At 41.7% G+C, this 15,924-nt stretch overlaps 1 protein-coding gene across 1 annotated transcript in view; it reads right to left on the bottom strand.

Annotated features, from left to right (window-relative positions):
* Positions 1-1,298: 1,298 nt before the first annotated feature.
* Positions 1,299-15,924, bottom strand: part of MKRN2 (makorin ring finger protein 2) — a 33,679-nt gene continuing 19,053 nt past the window's right edge. The window contains exons 4-8 of the mRNA XM_077452138.1: positions 10,495-10,805; positions 9,013-9,227; positions 6,456-6,566; positions 4,760-4,904; positions 1,299-1,549 (exon numbers count right to left, since the gene is read on the bottom strand). Coding sequence (XP_077308264.1) covers positions 1,403-1,549; positions 4,760-4,904; positions 6,456-6,566; positions 9,013-9,227; positions 10,495-10,805 — 929 coding nt within the window. The 3' untranslated portion in view covers positions 1,299-1,402. The remainder of the gene's footprint in view (positions 1,550-4,759; positions 4,905-6,455; positions 6,567-9,012; positions 9,228-10,494; positions 10,806-15,924) is intronic.

Raw genomic sequence — 15,924 nt, 5'->3', positions numbered from 1 at the left:
TCCCTTCTTCTTATACACTTTGATTGCTTGGCTACAAAACGGAGGACTCCCATTAATGGGAGGAGTTATATGGGGGGAGTTCATGCCTTAAGGGGCATGCCAGTGTCCAGAACCTGATATGCCAATATAACCCATAGTTAGTACTATGACTCTGTGTCCCCTGATGTACATCAAAGAAAAGGATTTTACAGGCAAGATGTTTTAAAAATCCTATTTTTCCTGCATTCTTTCGTTTTTAGTACAAAGCAAAAAAATAAAAAAAGATCACAGAAAGGGCAGCCGAGTGGTTTTCTGACTCTGACACAGACATAGGTTTCTCTTGACCTCTTCTTGCCTAAACCCTAAGCTACATTATATAACATAGAGGTTCCATAGTACTGATTTGCATACTACTTGAAAATGCATAATGTCATAACTCTTACCTCACTGGCTCCAGCATTAGATTCCTCCTTACAGTTAATCCCAAGCCCAGAGATCAGATTTACATTCTAAAGGATCATGGGGTTTTTATCCAATAAGTGTTCACGGCATAAACATTTCAGAAATCCTGGCAGCACCTCTTAGCTTGTCTTCCAAAGCAGCATGCATCCTCTGGTCCAGCCATCCACAGGCACAACTTTTACAAGTGTGACATGCAGGAGAAAAAACTTTGACACACATAGGAATGAGCTGATGCTCAGCCTGAGGATGTCAGGCTTGCTTTGGAAGTGCTAGACGAAGGCTGTGTCCTGGACTCCACTTAGGACACCTCCCCATAGAAGATCACTGCAGCCATTCATGAACACACAAAGCACTTCTAATAGGAAACACAAGACTTCATGATAAACTTTCTGGCTGCTTCTCACATACGCGTGCATGGATTTATGACAGTGGTGGCCCATCAATTACTTCCTGGTTTTCTCCGTGTCCTCATTGGAGAGGGGAGGGGCCCGGGCGCCCCCAATGGACGGGTCGCCACTGGTACACAGTTTTGTCGTCAATCATTTTGCTGCACTCAAATGTAAATATTATTAACTACAAGATACGGCAGCAGCAGGCCAGAGCAAGCTGGGATCACACATACGGACCACTCCACTCCCAAAAAGGTATAAGAAGCTGGTTGTGAATAGACTTAAAATGACAGGAGGGTTGCAGATTATACAATAAATTTGCACACTGAGAATAGATGCAGTATATAAACCAGTTCTATGGACTGCAGGATGCCAACAGTACATTACAGAGAACAGGATTGAGGCCCTTTTGTTTCCCCAATGTAACTTTACTAGTTTAAGCTGGAAGAAGAGCACCAACACAGAATGTAGCCAATAGTGTTGTTTTTATTTTCTTAGTGGAAAGGACACTTGGTTCTGCCATCTCATTAACCCATACATGCAGTTTCTACACTACAATTTCTAATAAATATTCAGTTGGAAGAGGGGGTTTCTTGCTGATCTGCTCCAGACAAGTGCATGAAGAGGTCTCCAAGTTCGGCTACATCGTCCTCGGTGGTAGGAATACTTCTGTGCTCTCGATCTTCAATGAAATCCCACAGTCTAACCGCATTAAAGAACTGCACAGAAACCAAGAACAAGTTTAAAAAACAGTTAGGACCCATTCATACTGAAGTGGTGTTTTAACACACACACACACACACACACACACACACACACACACACACACACACTAAAGTATTAATGCAACACAGCTCCTGTCTTGCAGTGCAATACAAAAAAGAGAAGGAGGTGAATGAAAAGATGAAGTACCGTAAAAGTATTTATATATATCCATCCATACATCCATACTAGTATACAACAAAAACCAGTTCTCAGGATAAGGGGAAAAAATGGCTAGTTTTCCAATGCACACCTGTAGGTTTAAAAAAAAGTATACTTGCCTGCTCTGTGCAATGGTTTTGAACAGAACAGCCCCAGTCCTCCTTGGGTTCCCTGCCAGCATTCTGGGCTCCTCCACCCTGATGAGTGCCCACAGAGCAAGCTGCATGCTCTGGGGGCACTTGTGCATGCTTGCTCCTGAGCTGCCTCAGAGTGACTAAGACAAACAATGCCTCTCGGCAAAACTTCTGTGGAAAATTTCTTGAAGGGGTTAAATGGAGGGTCACCCACTCTAGAAGTTTTAAATACAAGCTAGAGAGAAGCCACAAAATGGCCTACATGTACTGTATATTAAAGTGGTTCTAAAGGCTTTTTACCTTCATGCATGAAGGCAAAAAACCTTTAGTGTGCAGCTCCCTCCTCAGGCCCCCCTAAGCCCTTGTACACACGGTTGGACATTCCGACAACCAAATCCATCGGATTTTGTCCGAAACTGTTGCATACACATGGTCGGACAAAGTTGTCAGAAAATCCGATCGTACGTAATGTGATGTGATGACGTTATTTTGTTAGGACGGGACTACGTTCAAGCTAGTAGCCAATAGCTTTGGTCTAGGAATTTGATCTGAGCATGCGTGGCACTTTGTCCGATCGGAATTCTCTACACATGATCGGACAAAGTCCGATCGGAGCATGTTGTCAGAAAATTTCATAGACAAGTTGGAAAACTTGGTCCGTCGGATACTTAGACGGAAACAGTCCGATGGAGCCCACACGCTATCGGATTATCCGACAACACGGTCCTATCGGACATTGTCCATCGGAGTGTCCGACTGTGTGTACAAGGGCTAATACTTACCTGAGCCCAATTTAGTGCTGTGCACAGGAGCCTTGGCTCTCCTGGGTCTCTCCCTCTTCACTGGCTGAGGCAAAGCAGCCATTGGTTCCTGCTGCTATCAATCACAGCCAGTGAGGAGGGGGTGGGGAGGGGGCTGAGATGTGTTGTTTGTCTTATAGTCACACAGAAGCAGCTCAGGAGCAAGCACGCACAAGTGCCCCCCAGAGCACGCAGCTTGCTCTGTGGGCATTCATCACTGGGGCTGTTCTGTTCAAAATCATTACACAGTGCATTACAAGTATAAATTTATTTTTATTATTATTAATTTTATTTTTTTAAATCAGAACTTTTAGTATTACTTTAAGCATTTTTTTAATTTTTTTTATTTATTTTTTTTAAACCTAGGGACTGCCCTTAAATATACAAGAAAAGCTGGAATACATTAGGTAATTTTTACGTAAAAAGGTGAACACTTTAAATCTAAATACTTAAATCTGTCACTCCGTTTGTCACAAAAATAGTGCAACTATATAACTGATAAGTGGGAAAAATTTTACAGCAGAAAATGTTTTTAGTTATTATTCAACCAAGCTTAGAATCAATTAGGAGAAAAACTCTAAAACAAATGTATGCAAAACACCACACACTTTAAAGGATAGGTACTCTATCATGAAGAAAAAACCTGTGTGGTTAGCAATGATGGAATTCTCCGGCTTCTGCCACATACTAGTACCAGAGCGTTCAGGCAATATGTGCTTCCAATCAGAGCCCAAGCACAGAGGTTTTGCTTTGACCAATTTTTACTTTCTAAAACAGGAAAGGAGATGTCAGCACAGTGCCGGTCTTTTTATTAGAGATCTGAAGAAAATGCGTCATCTGACACGTCCAGACGTCATTTCCGCATCTCAGCCTCCAGTGAGGTGTGCTTTCCATGCTGGTCCACTTCCGGTTCTGGTGTTTGAAATGGATGGCGCGCAGCCTTTGCTGAAACCTGGGTCTCCTTGTACCCTCTATGGCAGCGCTCCCATCAGCCAAATACTGAGAACAATTTTTATCTGTCTTTACATTCAGTTCTGTTGCATTTACGTACAGTCATGCATGTTGCATTGTGTTAAAATGCAGACAGGATGCCTTTTAAACACAGCACACTGCAACGCACGTGTACACACTGTTGTGAACGAAGTACAGAGAAAGCCACTAGATGAAACATCTAGTAGGAGGCATTCTCTGTGGATTGACGTCATGTTCAGTGCAGAATCTTGGGAAAAGCAAGTCTAGCACAAAGGGATAACATTTCCGCAAAATACCATTTATAAATGGATAAACTTGTCATAGCTTTAGGGACGTTAAATTAGAATGAATAGGTTTAGATAATGGAGTCTGAAAATGAGTAGCATTTCCCAATATCATTGTAAGTCAATATGATATTTACAATATATATCGTTCACACAGGGCCCCGTTTTGCCATCCTGGGGATGAACAGGTGTTGCATGCATCCCCGTACCAGCAGTCTCATTGTTTTCTGTTGGGACACAGCAGCTGCACAGACACAATCACCATATCCCAATATGGCATCCACGAGGGTACACAAATATGTGACACTGGTAGCAGCAAGTGTCTGTGCAGCCACTGCATCCCAACATAAAACAATGGGACTGCTGGCACAGGGATGCTCTTGATAATGTTGTCTATTGATGTTGAAAGGTGTCAAGATGGTGTTCCCCTGCGCCACTCCTGGCCCAGCGAGTGGAATGCCTGCTAGGTTCTAGGCAGCATCCATCTTTCTGCACATTCACAGGGCTTTTAATAATTTATCAATTTAGTGGCATAATGGTATAATTACACTAGTGGCAACCACAGTATGTTCTATTATAATATGGGATAATTATTAGTAGATTTTTTATGTGCTGTCTGAGATAAATTTAATATAACACCTGTGACCCAAACATGGGACTGTGTGAACAAGGCCTAAACGTTACCACTAAAAGCAAAAAGAAAGCAGCATTTTACATTTTAAGATGATTATATATCTCTCCGATTTTGGTATTGTCCTTTAGTGTTTTAAGTCAATAGTAGACCTCCACAGATGGGAAAAAAGAGGGGCTCTTACCCGTACTGTGCCTTCAGATCCAAGTTGTTTCCGGGGTTTCTCTGGGTCTGCTATGGTTCCATCTGGGTATGCATGCAGGTAAAGACACTTTCCACCAAAAGGGCAGGTGCCACGCCCCTGATCAAAGTATTTACAGGCCTTCTTACTGAAATATAAAGAAAGGAAACTGGTCACCCACTGTAGGATGTGTCCTAGTAAGTTTTTACTAGAATTAGGCAGTAAGATTTTTGTTTTATAAAACAGAAAGTCTACAACATTATCTAATTATATAACATGTAACAGATAAATAAATGTATCCCTATTTTGTTCTATAAAAGTTGTGTGTCCACATCTTTGGCTAGTCAAGCACTACTGTCAACCTTTTCCATTTCCAGGTACCACCTGTAATCTAGATTTGAAGGGGGAGGGATTCCTGGCTAATCATCTGATTATTTAAATCCGGAAGGCGCTCATGTAATCTTACCTGAATCTTGATGTCCTCTATGTACTTTTTCCAGATCATGCAGTAATCCAGCATGAAAAAGTCCTATACTTTACCTTTGGCGAAGATTTTTCAGTTATATAGATTGGTCACTGCTGCTCTCCCTGCTTGTGCAAGGAGACTGGTCATGTATCTGCATCCTGTAATTCTCTGCAGGCAGCCTGTAGTGGATGGGGCCTGCTGTGTGCCTCCCGCATCTCTGCACAGGCTATGTGCAGCACAGTGATGACGGGCATTAATTGGGTTTGCAAAGTGGAATTATATAATTTTTGATAGAGAAAGATCCATGAATGCAAAGTATTGTGACTGAAGTTCAGCACCAATGAAAGTGTCAGCTATTTTATAAGTCCATTATGGTCCATTCACACTTTGCAGTTCTAGGGCATTTCATTAGTGCATTATGGAAACCCATTCAAATGGACAAAAAAAAAAAATAAATAAATAAAAAAAAAAAAAAAACACAACCTTGAGCAGTATGCACCCTCCCATTACTGCACACTGTGATGCACTGCAGTGTGTGTGTGTGTGTGTGTGTGTGTGTGTGTGTGTGTGTGTGTGTGTGTGTGTGTGTGTGTGTGTGTGTGTGTGTGTGTGTGTGTGCGCGCACAAGGTGCTATTTAAAATGAATGGCAATGCATCATGCTAATGTATGTATTGTGAGCTGCATTAAACGCATATTCATTATTGCCACACACCGGAACTGAGAAAAGTAAAATGGGCCTTTAGGAATTTACATTGAAAGATTAAGTGGAACTTAAATGAAAAATATTTAAAAACTGAACAGGCAAATGCAGGAGGATGAAAAAGATGACCGAACTGCAAGAATCAAAAGTCACCATTTGCATATTAAGGCTTTCAAGGTATGAAGGCGTCACATCGACACATGGGGGTTATTTACGAAAGGAAAATCCACTTTGCACTGCAGATCCGAGGGGGACATGCAAAATCATCAGAGCTTCCCCTGATTTCAGATTTACCCCTTAGATTTAGAGCGACTGCACTTCCAAGTGCACAGTGGATTTGCCTTTCATAAATAACCCCCATGATGTGCAGGCACGTTCAAACGTCTACATCTTAGCACATTTAATTAAAAACCCTAGTTCCCCCAAAGACGTGTTACTCGATGCAGCCATCATAAATCTGCAAATCTGAGGATTCTATAGTCTGGGTTCCCCGTTTTAAAAGTTTTTGGTTTACATTGAAAGTCAAACTCACCCCATTCCCTGCTTAAACGCATCAATCAGTTCATTCTTCTTGCTTTGATCTTCCACCCAGTAAACACTGGGAATAACAAACTCTGATATCACCCGGCATTCTGGACATGCTCTAATCAGAAGACAAAAGAAAAGGACAAATGCTGTGACTGGTGTTACCTGAATGAGTAATTCTGTTCAGCTAGTTTTCAGATAACCCGAGGAGATATTGTACATTGCAGTCAATGTAATGCAGCTTGGTCAAGGCTGCGATTTGATAATGAAGGAATGGCAGCTTACCGATGAGGTCTCCTGTGCTCTCACTTTAAAATAGTAAGCTCCATTTGTTAGATTGATGGTAATGTACGATGCATTAAAGTCTAATTATTATTATTATTCAGGATTTATATAGCGCCAACAGTTTGCACAGTGCTTTACAACATGAGGGCAGGCAGTACACTTACAATACAGAAGAGATCAGAGGGCCCTGCTTGTTAGAGCTTACAGTCTAGAAATTATTTAATTGTTTTTTTTCCCCCAGTCTGAAAGTCAATGTGTGGGGGGATAACAGGAAAACAATACAAAGATATATTGAGGAACTATTTATACATGTATTTCAAGTGAAAGAACCCCCCAGCTATGACTATTCTTAAAAATGTCCTCCTCCTCCTACCTATCCTGCCTAAGCTGTATACGTACCAATTTTCAATCTGCCTCGGTCATGTGTTACCGCAGCTCTGTGTGAGAGAGCACTTTACAACAGCTGTTAATTCCAAGAGCACTTACATCACCCATAGGCTCCCATGGCCTGAACTGTTGGTGCTCTCCCTCATCTCCCCTGCAGCAATCATTCACTAACACAAGGATAGCTGGAGCTGTGGAATCATGTGATTGGACCAGAGTGGATTAAAAATAGGTAAGCACACACATCTTTTTTTATACAGATTAGGCAAGATAGGTAGGAGGAGGTAGTTAAGCTTTTCCTCCACTTTTTAATGGATTACATAATTTGATTCAAAGGAAGTGGTTTTATATCTAAATTAACCACTTTACGGCCAGCGCACGACGATATGCGTCCATTTTTTGAAGAGGGATATCTCGGAAACGGCAGCAGCTGCTGCTGCCACAACCGAAATATCCATCTCTTCGGGCGCTGGTCGTGTGTACGATAAAACGGTGGTCTCTGCAACGGGTTCGCCATGAGATCACCGTTATCGGCGGCAGGAGAGGTGCCACCCATCCCCCTCCCTCCCTCCACCGCTTACCGAAGCCGTCGGTAGTGGCGGAGGAGATCGGGACCTGTCTTGTCTGTGGTATGGAGACGAGTGAGGCTAAGACGGCCCCCCACCCGTCTCTATACCATAGCAGGGCGGAAGCGACGTCAAAACGTCACTTCTGCCCATACCTCTTAAAAAGGCACATTTTTTTAAATAATTTTTTTTTTTAAATTGCATTTATGTCCAAATATGAGATCTGAGGACTTTTTGACCCCAGATCTCATATTTACCTGTCATGCTTTTTTCTATTACAAGGGATGTTTAAATTCCTTGTAATAGTAATAAAAGTGATCCAAATTTAAAAAAATAAAAATAATATTTTTTTTTAAAACATCCCGTCCCAACGAGCTCATGCGCAGAAACTAACGCATATGTGAGTAGCACCCGCATATGAAAACTGTAGTCAAACCACACATGTGACGTATTGCTGCAATCGGTAGAGCAAGAGCAATAATTCTGGCCCTCTGTAATGCAAAACATGCAACCTGTAGAATTTTTTAAATGTCGCTTATGGAGATTTGAGGGTAAAAGTTTGACCCCATTCAACGAGCAGTCGCAATTTTGAAGAGTGACAGGTTGGGTATCAATTTACTCGGCGTAATATTATCTTTCAATATAAAATAAATTGGGCTAATTTTACTGTTGTCTTATTTTTTTATTCAAAGGCCGCTGCACAAATACGGTGTGAAAAAAAGTATAGAAATGACCGCCATTTTATTCTCTAGGGTGTTAGAAAAAATATATATAATGTTTGGGGGTTCCAAGTAATTTTCTAGTCTGAAAAAGAGGCTTGGTCCTAAAAAGGTGAAACCCTCTACTTTAGCCAAAGAAAAACAACAAAAAATATAAAAAGTACCGTATTTATCGGCGTATAACATGCACCCCAAGTTTAGGAGGGAATTTTACATTTAAATGCCCATCAATGCAGTCTTATCAGTGTCCATCTGAAGGCTCGTCAGTGTCATTTGCAGCCTTGTCATGTAGCCTGTCCGTCATTGCAGCCTTGTGCATAGCTGTCAGCTTTTTTTAAAATGGTGCGGCCGAGATGTCCTGTGTATCTCGGCAGCGCCCGGTAGTTCTCGGCCGTTCCGAGAAGGGCCGAAAGCCGCCCAGAGCCCAAAAAAAAGAAAAAAAAAAAAAAAAAAAAAATCGCACAGAAATCGCGGAGGATCAGCGTATAACACGTACCTGCGATTTTCCCCTGATGTTAAGGGGAAAAAAGTGAGTGTTATACGCCGATAAATACGGTAATTGTAATAAAAGACATGCTGCAGGTTTCTAAATTCTAGCCCCAGCACTTACTTTATGACAGGATTCTCAAACTGTCTGGCACATCTCCACTGCCTGATACAGGAGAGGCAGTATGTGTGGTTGCAATTGGACAAGATACCAAATCTCCGCTCTGATGGTGAAGGCTTTTCATACACGACTTCCATGCAGATACTACACACTTTGTCTTGGCTGGCCTGGAAGGCAAAGGCCTTTTCCATCTCCAATTCAAACGTTTCCATACATAACTAAAAGAAGAAAAAACAAAAGAAACTATACACTTCAGCTCCAGCAAAATTTGAGTACTAGCTATACAAAAGGCAGCTAGAAGACTGACATGACATGGCATGCTGGAAACCAGTAATGAGAGAATGACATTTGAAAATGCTAATTCAATGGCTTTTCAAGTCACTCAAAAGAATGCAGATTAGGAGCTCCAACTTTTCTCATATTTTCCTAATCCTAGTGCTCATTAGGGCAGAATCTTAAATGGTGCTAAAGCCTCAGACTTTCAACAGCTAAGCTTATTAACTAGATGGAACAAAACTAAGGGAGGATTAGATAATATTCATATACAACCTACTTTGATGCAATAAAGTGACGCTGCATAAAGATATATATATATATATATATATATATATATATATATATATATATATATATATATATATATATATATATATATATATATATATATATATATATATATATATAAACACACATACATACATATATACACACACATCTTTAACCTGTTAAATTGGTTATGCCTAGATCAGAAAACAAACTAAAAATGGTTTAATGAGAATTAAAAGGTCAGAAAGTTTCTAAATCGTCCAAACCAAAAAAAAAAAAAAAAAAAGTTAGAAGGCGAGCCTTTGGCTAGTCTAATTGTAGGAGGAGCCTGGGCGGGTATAGCCTCCTCCTCCTCCAACAGGCCCCTCATCTGCCTCATTTCCTGGTTCCTGCCCAACCATAACACTCCTCTTTCTATTTTCATACATTATACTTAGGGTATGCTCTCTTTTGGGCATACTGACCAGCAAAACCACGGCACACCCCAGGTCATGGCAGTTAGGGTTATTGCATTTTCCAGTAAGACTACAAAAAAAAAAAAAAAAAAAGTGGATGACTATGACAATGGGCTTGTGGTGACCAGTAGAGTCAATTTACTTAAAGTTAATGGCAGAAGGCTACCATCGTTGTGTTCTCCTGAGAATGCTATCTGCGTGGCTATCACAATTACTTTGTTTCAGGTCAAAGGCTCAGAGTATTAGTGGGCCACCATGCAAGCAATTTTATCAAGTCATTTTAGGTGAGGAGTTTAATTACCAAAGAATTAACATCTTTGGCAAATGTATTTAGATTTAAAGGCCTCAAATGACTTTTTAGCATCCAGCCCGATTTAGATCTGCCGTTATATGGTTTTTATATTAGCCAGACTACAGCAGGAATCTTCATGGATGCTGCCCTAACGACCATGCAGACATGTGAAGGATCTCCGGACATTTTTACCTTTTCATGTGACTTCCTCTGTTCCTGGTCATAGGGGTGAAGCACTTGTAAGCTGCAGATCTCACAAACATCTCCATGGATATAAACACAGCTTTCCCCATAGTTACATGCCCCTGCAGCTGCATAGGGACAAAGCTGCTGTGGGTCCCCAGGAAAAGGTGAGGCCGCCTCAACTTCTTCCAGTCCTGTACAGATGGCTTCCAGGTAAGAGTGTGGTTTCAACTCATCATCAGTCACTTGAGCATCACTGTTGTAGTTTTGGTTAGAAGCAGGATGTAATCGATTTTTATCTTCTGCCAATCCCGATAAATCTAATAATGGCATTAGAAAGACAATTGATAGTCATGAATTCACGTAAAATTTGAAGAATCACACAGACTCTAGTTCTCAAGTATAATCCATACCATTTTTCTTTATTAATTTTGTTTCACAATGTGTAAAAAAAAAGAAAAAAAAAAAAAGAAATTTAAATAATAGGCTGGGTTTCCACTTTGGCAGCAAAATAAAATTCTATTTCTAATTCTATTTCTTCATACGTTTTGGGCCAATTTTGGTACGCTGATGCCTTAAGAGTTCCCTTCACTGGAACTAAGGGGCCAAGGCCAACCCCACACCATAATCCCTCTCCACCGAATGATTTGGACCAGTGCATAAAGCAAGGTCCATAAAAGACATGGATGAGCGAGTTTGGGGTGCAGTACTTGACAGTCCTGACCTCAAAGTGACAGAACACATTTGGGATGAATTAGAGCGGAGACTGCAAGATAGATGCTCGCCCAACATCAGTGCCTGACCATACAAATGCACTTCTGGAAGAATGGTTCCCTTCCCAGAAGAGTTGAAGCTGTTATAGTTGCAAAGGGCGGGCCAGCTCAATATTGAACCCTACAGATGAAGACTGGGATGTCATTAAAGTTCATGTGCGTGTAAAGGCAGGTGTCCCAATACTTTTGGTAACAGTGCATTTCTAAAAGGTCCTATTGACATGAAATTTTCACCATATGTTGGCAACAATCCATTCATACAAAGAAACCAAAACAAATAAGTCAAGAAATTAGGTTAAGTGTAATAAAATGGAATGACACAGGGAAAAAAAAAAAAAAAAAAAAAAGTGTTGAACACATGAAGAAAGGGAGGTGCAAGAAGTAGGAGTGCCCCGAATGGGTTTTTTGGTGACGAAATAGTTACCGAAAATGAAAAATACACTAGGCCAAAAACGATACTGAAAATGACATACCGAAACTTAAAATAAATATTTTTATACACAGGAGATGGTCAGAGACTGTAGACATGATACAAGAGATCAATGCAGCCAGCCCGTGTCCCCACTGCAGCCTGTGCAGGGGAAGAGAGAGGAGAGCCGCCGCCAGTGCCTGGATGATTACAGTGGAGGGAAGATAACAGCTTTCATTTCAATAGCTGTGTGTTCCCCGCCACACACCGTCACATACAGCCCCTCCCCCTTGCCCAGGGAACTTTGATAGGATTGGACGCGTAATCTGTCTATCAAAGTTCCCCAGGCAAGGGGGAGGGGCTGTATGTGACGACGCGTGGCAGGGAACACACAGCTATTGAAATGAAAGCCGTTATGTTCCCAGCGCTGTAATCAGGCGGCGGCTCTCTTCTGAGCTGTAGAACTAGAGGTCGACCGATATATCGGCCGATGTTTGCCGTTTTTTTTTAAATTAAATCGGCATCGGCCGATTGTACTGATAAAAAGGCAGATTTATTACTACAGCACAACTTGCAAAAGACTTCTGTAATAGAAGTCAGTGTAAGTTGACTGAGTCTTCATAGAAGGGACTTTCCTCCTCTCTGGGCAGTCTGCCAAGAAAAGAGGAAAAAGATACAATGTTTACACTTGAATGAATGAATTCATCTCTGTGTGTAGAGTTCTCAGTTTAACCATTTAAAGACTAAATCTTTTCTGACACTTGTTGCTTACAAGTAAAAGTCCTGTATTTTCTGCCAGAAAATCACTTAGAGCCCCCAAAAATGATACACACACACACACACACACATATACATACATACATACATACATACATACATACATACATACATACATACATACATACATACATACATACATACATACATACATACATACATACATACATACATACATATATATATATATATATATATATATATATATATATAAATGATCCTAGGGAATAAAATAGTGGTTGGTGCACTATTTTATGTCACACGGCATTTGCGCAGCAGTCTTTCAAATGCAATTTTTTTGGGGAAAAAAAAAATACAATAATGATAAAAAAAAAAAAAAAACCTAACAGTAAAGTTAGTCCATTTTTTTTCCAAAAGTTTTGACTACTTGTTTTTATTTAATATATAGTTTTTTTTGTTTTTTTTTAATCAAAATCATACATACAAGTGAACTGATTGGAGGTTTTTTTTTTGTTTAACCACTTTCAGACCGGACCATTTTGCTGGTAAATGACCAGAGGTCTTTTTACACTTTGGCACTGCGCTGCTTTAACTGGTAATTGCGCGGTCATGCAATGTTGTACCCAAACAAAATTTGCGTCCTTTTCTTCCCACAAATAGAGCTTTCTTTTGATGGTATTTGATTGCCTCTGCGATTTTTATTTTTTGCGATATAAACGTAAAAAGACCGCAAATTTTGAAAAAAAATGATATTTTCTACTTTTTGTTATTAGAAAAATCCAATAAACTCAATTTTAGTCATACATTTAGGCCAAAATGTATTCAGCCACATGTCTTTGGTAAAAAAAAAGTCAATAATTGTATATTTATTGGTTTGCGCAAAAGTTGTCACATCTACAAACTAAGGTACGTTTTCTGGAATTTACGCAGCTTTTAGTTTACGACTGCCTATCTCATTTCTTGAGGTGCTAAAATGGCAGGGCAGTACAAAACCCCCCCAAATGACCCCATTTTGGAAAGTAGACCCCCTAAGGAAATTGATAAGAGGCATGTTGAGCCCATTGAATATTTTATTTTTTTGCCTCAAGCGATTGAATAATGACAAAAAAAAAAATTGTTTTTTTTTTTTACACAAAGTTGTCACTAAATGATATATTGCTCACACATGCTATGGGCGTATGTGAAATGACACCCCAAAATAAATTCTGCTGCTTCTCCTGAGTACGGGGATACCACATATGTGGGACTTTTTGGGAGCCTAGCCGCGTACGGGGCCCCGAAAACCAAGCACCGCCTTCAGGCTTTCTAAGGGCGTAAATTTTTGAGTTCACTTCTCACTACCTATTACAGTTTTGAAGGCCATAAAATGCCAAGATGGCACAAAACCCCCACAAATGACCCCATTTTAGAAAGTAGACACCCCAAGCTATTTGCTGAGAGGCATGTTGAGTTCATGGAATATTTTATATTTTGCCACAAGTTGCGGGAAAATTACAAACTTTTTTTTTTTTTTTTTTTTTTTAACAAAGTTGTCACTAAATGATATATTGCTCATGCATGCCATGGGCATATGTGAAATGACACCCCAAAATAAATTCTGCTGCTTCTCCTGAGTACGGGGATACCACATATGTGGGACTTTTTGGGAGCCTAGCCGCGTACGGGGCCCCGAAAACCAAGCACCGCCTTCAGGCTTTCTAAGGGCGTTACAGTTTTGAAGGCCATAAAATGCCAAGATGGCACAAACCCCCCCCAAATGACCCCATTTTGGAAAGTAGACACCCCTAAATTTAGGGGTACACTAGTGAGACTAGGTAATAAATGGCGGGTGCCCTGAAACTATAAAAAAATAACTAACCAACCAGCGTCACCTGTAACAGTTATATGGTGATCACTGGTGAAAGGGTTAACTAGGGGGCAATTAGGGGGCTTTATGCGGTAGTATATGGGGGTCCCTGGCGCTATAAAAAGCTGCAGCGAACCTAAATACCTACCTGCCTAACTAGCGTCACCTGTGACACTAATACGGCGATCAGAAAAACGATCGCTTATTAGGCTGGGTTCACACTGGAGCGATGCGGGAACGCCACGAATGCGCGGCGGGTTCCCGCATCGCATGCCTCCCAGCGGCAGTTCACACTGCCCTATGCGAACTGCTGGGAGTGTCAGTGAAATGTTACTGACACCCCCAGATCAGTTCGCATATCGCAGTGCGATCTGCAAACTCGGATCGCATGGTGTGAACACCCATGCGATCCGATTCTGCTGCGGGCCAAAAAAAGGGTCCCGTGCGAATTTGCGGCGGGTGCGGCGAATGGCTGAACTCGAATCGCACAGAGATCGGATGTGATTTGCACTGCAGTGCGGTGCGAATCACATCCGTTCTCATAAACCGCTGCAATGTGAACCCAGCCTTAGTGACACTGGCGACGGGGGGTGATCACGGGGTTAAACCTTTATTGGGGGGGTTAGGGGGGTACCTTAGAACTAAAGGGGGCTAACCCTAACTGCCCTAACAGTTATTAGTCACAAATGACACCCGCCGGGTGATCAGGGGGTTAAACCTTTATTAGGTAATAAATGGCGGGTGCCCTGAAACTATAAAAAAATAACTAACCAACCAGCGTCACCTGTAACAGTTATATGGTGATCACTGGTGAAAGGGTTAACTAGGGGGCAATCAGGGGGCTTTATGCGGTAGTATATGGGGGTCCCTGGCGCTATAAAAAGCTGCGGCGAACCTAAATACCTACCTGCCTAACTAGCGTCACCTGTGACACTAATACGGCGATCAGAAAAATGATCGCTTATTAGGCTGGGTTCACACTGGAGCGATGCGGAAACGCCGCGAATCCGCGGCGGGTTCCCGCATCGCATGCCTCCCGGCGGCAGTTCACACTGCCCTATGCGAACTGCTGGGAGTGTCAGTGAAATGTTACTGACACCCCCAGATCAGTTCGCATATCGCAGTGCGATCTGCAAACTCGGATCGCATGGTGTGAACACCCATGCGATCCGATTCTGCTGCGGGCCAAAAAAAGGGTCCCGTGCGAATTTGCGGCGGGTGCGGCGAATGGCTGAACTCGAATCGCACAGAGATCGGATGTGATTTGCACTGCAGTGCGGTGCGAATCACATTCGTTCTCATAAACCGCTGCAATGTGAACCCAGCCTTAGTGACACTGGCGACGGGGGGTGATCACGGGGTTAAACCTTTATTGGGGGGGTTAGGGGGGTACATTAGAACTAAAGGGGGCTAACTCTAACTGCCCTAACAGTTATTACAGTCACAAATGACACCAATGCAAAAAAAAAAAAAAAAAATGACATTGGTGTCACTGTGACTGGGGGGCAGGGGTAATTGGGGGGGTGATCGGGGGGTAAAGGGGGGGTGTGAGTGTGCCTGGCATGTTCTACTGTGTGTGTGAGTGTTGGTGCAACTTACTGATCCGCTCTCCTCCGTGTCGGAACGAAAAATACCGACACGGAGGAGAGAATACATCACTTCCTCTCCTGTGT

This window comes from Lithobates pipiens, unplaced genomic scaffold, assembly GCF_037356315.1.
Source record: "Lithobates pipiens isolate NorthernLeopardFrog02 unplaced genomic scaffold, aLitPip1_a1.2 Scaffold_23, whole genome shotgun sequence".
Lineage (NCBI taxonomy): Eukaryota > Metazoa > Chordata > Amphibia > Anura > Ranidae > Lithobates > Lithobates pipiens.
This window is presented reverse-complemented; position numbering and strand designations above follow the sequence as displayed.